The sequence below is a fragment of the Rhinopithecus bieti genome, unplaced genomic scaffold (genome assembly GCF_001698545.2).
Source record: "Rhinopithecus bieti isolate Rb0 unplaced genomic scaffold, ASM169854v2 scaffold_37463, whole genome shotgun sequence".
Classification (NCBI taxonomy): domain Eukaryota; kingdom Metazoa; phylum Chordata; class Mammalia; order Primates; family Cercopithecidae; genus Rhinopithecus; species Rhinopithecus bieti.
In genome coordinates this window covers 169,449-173,431 of record NW_016815818.1, presented here as the reverse complement: position 1 = coordinate 173,431, position 3,983 = coordinate 169,449, and the positions used below count along the sequence as shown (strand labels likewise).

Below are 3,983 nucleotides of genomic sequence, written 5' to 3'. Positions count from 1 at the left end.
ATTAAACCTCTTTTTCTAGGAATATGTTAAAATAACTACACAGCAGTTAACTCTATTTGCCCTCTATTCATTGAGCCTAACTGAAATTGTTCAGAAACCTCCCAAGATACCTATGTGAAGAGATGACTAATCCGGATCTTGGAGGCCACCCAGTGGCCATGCACTTGTTCTTCAACAACTAAGGCAAACATACAAACTCATTTCAGGTCCAGATGATCCCCCAGAGGAAGCAGACGAAAGGATCCTGGGGTGGGGAGGTGGGATACTGGGGAGAATGAAGAATAGTAGCTTTCCCCCAACAAGAAACCCCAAAGGACCCCAAAATTCAAAGAACTCAATACAATAAACAGAATCGCTATAGACTTGATGCCTTCAGACAATAATAGAGTACATCAATTTCATTAATATCTTGTAATAACACTTTTCCAGATTTGATTATCACATGATCTAAGACATATGATCTAAATCTGGTACCTAAGATTGTGTGAATAATTTTGTCCTATTTAAGATATTTTTGCAATAATTCCTTTTCACATTCTTTAGTTGTTGCTGTGATAGAACTTTCCACTAATCATAATTTTGTTCTTTTCCTTCTCTTCAGAAAGGTCCATTTGCCTTCCTTAACTCTCCTCCAGCAAGAGGTAATTATGAGTTACAGCAGTTTTGAAGATATTCAAAGCTCATCCTATCTCTCCTAGCTCAGCAATTAGGTACTCTACATTTCAATGAATATCTAAATTCCTTTTACTAGGCATGGTATCTGAAGACTAAAGTAGGCTGACTACAACCATTGTTGGCTGGGGTTAAGAAAAAAGACTTAAAATAGTCGAAGGACCAAAGGAATAATTCTAGATAATTTAAAAATTTGATCGAAATAAACACACTTGTTGGGTGCTGCTATTTCTTAAATCCTAGTGATACGATGATGAGCAAGAACAAACATGGTCTCTTCATAGAACTCGCAGTCAGATAATATCCATAAATTCATTCGTTCCTCTAACAAATATTTAAATTCCAGCTATTCAGAAGTACTGTGGTACGTGCTGCAGATTCAATGACAAATTATAGCCCCTACTTTCAGGGATCTGATAGTCTAACACAACCTGAACTAAATTCCCTCAGTATTTCCTGTGTATATGTGGATTATATTCATCTATCTTACTACTTCCATATTTTTATAGGCTAAATTATCAATCAATAACTATTACTTATAAAGAGGATCAGAGAAATTGACCAGGAATTGTAAGTAGAGATAAGGGCAATTATTAGTTTTCATATTTGGGAATATCAAAAATAAATATATCAAAAAAGTAAAAACTGAAAATGAAAACATCCTTCTTGGATGATTCACAAGAGCCTTTATATTCAGGCACTGTCATACCCCAGCGGCAGTTACATGTTCTCAGCATATACAGTTACCTCTTTCCCTTAAAATAAAACAGTCAAATTCATGGAAGCAGTGAGCAAAATGATGGTTGTCATGGGCAGGAAAGAGAGGGAACTGGAGAGTTACTAATCAATGGCTCTAAAGTTTTAGTAATGCAAGATGAGTCTAGAGATCTGTTGTACAATATTGTCCCTATATTGTTAATAATAATATTGTATTGTATTCTATACTGAAAATCTGGTAAGAGAGTACTTCTCATGTTAAGTGCTCTTACACAACAAAAAAATAAAAAAATTTTAAAAGACAAAACACACAAAAGCTTCAGAATTGAAATATTTTAGTTTCATTATTCTAAGGATTCAAAAATTCCAATTGTTAGCAAAGATGAAATATTTCATATCTGCATCTTTATATATGATGTGACTTCACTCAAACCTAAAACTAGGATATGATAATACATCTCAGCTGCTAATCTCTAAGCAATTTAAAACCCCAGAGTAACAACAAAATTAGTCACTGTTAGTGTCTTTTTAGACAAATGAATATTTCCAAACAAGAACGTGCCAAAGCTAAAAAGTTTACCTATAATTAGAATGCTATTAACACAATCCAAATCTTAACGCTCATTGCATTGTATCTCAGTCCATCATTCTTATTAGATATGTCAATGACAAAACTGACTTTTGATGAATAATTAGGGCATCTGATCACATCTTCGAGTAACTGTAGAAATATTCTGAAGAGGAATCAGGAGGAGACTTACAAGTTGGTCTTTTTAGGGCATTCATTATTGTATCATTAGTTGCGGACATTAATTATGTTCTCTGTTCTCTTAGCCCATCCAACATTTCACCATATTAATGTTTCATTTTGTTTGCTGTCTATAATCACGAACAAATATATCTCAAGATATGAAGGCATATGCATGCTTTACTAATCCCTAAATGTCTGCGGAAGAATCTCTAATTCTTAATTTCAACATCAACTTAATGTTTAAACAAAAATTGGTGCCAATGAATGTGTTGGTATTGTATTTATCCCAATCTGCCTCCACATTCATATTTTCACATATTTTGTGAAAACCGAGACTACCCTTCCATGAACATGAGGAATCACACATTGCTGAATGAGTTCATTCTACGGGGAATACCTCAGACAGAGGGACTGGAGGCTGTACTCTGTGCTGTCTTCTCATTCATCTACCTCTTCACCCTACTTGGAAACTTACTCATCCTTGTAGCAATTGTTTCTTCCTCTACCCTTCACACGCCTATGTATTTCTTCTTGGGACTCCTGTCTATTTTTGACATATTGTTCCCATCTGTAACATGTCCCAAGATGCTATTGTATCTCTCTGGCCAGAGCCCAGTCATTTCTTACAAGGGATGTGCTTCACAGCTCTTCTTCTATCACTTATTGGGTTCTGCCGAAGGCTGCCTCTATTCTGTAATGTCCTATGATCGCTTTGTTGCCATATGTCACCCACTGAGGTATATGCTCATCATGAAGCCTGGAGTCTGTGTCAGCTTGGTCGTGGTAGCCGGGTTGGTGGGTTGTCTTCACGCCACCATTCTGACCTCCTTTGCCTTTCAGTTGTCCTACTGTGGCCCCAATCAGGTGGACTACTTCTTCTGTGACATTCCTGCTGTTTTACCCCTGGCTTGTACTGACAGTGCCCTGGCCCAGAGGGTGGGTTCCATAAATGTTGGCTTTCTGGCTTTAACACTTTTGATCAGTGTCTGTATCTGCTACACTCGCACTGGGATTGCCGTCTTGAGAATCCATTCAGCAGAGGGCAGGCAGAAAACCTTCTCCACCTGCAGTGCTCACCTCATTGCAATCCTCTGTGCCTATGGACCTGTAATCATCATCTATCTGAAGTCCACATCCAACCCCTTGCTTGGTGCCATGGTGCAAATATTAAATAATATTGTCTCACCCATGCTGAACTCGTTAATCTATTCCTTAAGGAACAAGGAAGTGCAAAGGTCCCTGAAAAGAGTATTCCGAAATGTTTTACTTACTGTCTGTGAATAAATTATGAGATATTATTGGGAATAAATGTTATAATTAACATTATTCTTTGTCTCTTAATTCTGGATAAGGAATCCAAAGGGCATGGCAAGCACTTGGAGACAGATTTCTTGACCCTATAATGGGTAGCCAACTTTTCCTGGTTGAGGACAGAGAGGATCTGCAGCAGTCCAAGAAGTACCCTTCAATAGTTCCTCTCTGTATAAATCAACATTCAATTTTACTTTATTTTTTTGCCCTAATTAAAATGTAATTGTTCCTCTTTTCTGCCTATAAGCATTTCAGTTCTTCCATCTTGCGAAGAAGAAGGTTAGCTAACATTCATAGAGCATGATCTGTCTTCTGGGCATTGTGATGAGCATTTCATATACATCATCTTATTAAATCTTCACCCCTATAAAGTAGATTTTACGTAATGTAGAAAAGAGTTTTGAGGATTAAAGTCTTCAAATAATGAACCCAATGTTACACATTAAGCATCAAATCAGACCTCAGACTCAGCTCCAGTTAATTCCAAATCACCTCCCTGCTATAGATTCCTGTACCACATAGCTGCCCTAAG

General features: G+C 37.1%; 1 protein-coding gene across 1 annotated transcript; it reads left to right on the top strand.

The window, feature by feature from the left end:
• Positions 1–2,491: 2,491 nt before the first annotated feature.
• Positions 2,492–3,424, top strand: LOC108516363 (olfactory receptor 148-like). Its single transcript, XM_017853796.1, has one exon. It carries the CDS (start codon positions 2,492–2,494, stop codon positions 3,422–3,424), a length of 933 nt encoding a protein of 310 aa, XP_017709285.1.
• The last annotated feature ends 559 nt before the right edge of the window (positions 3,425–3,983 follow it).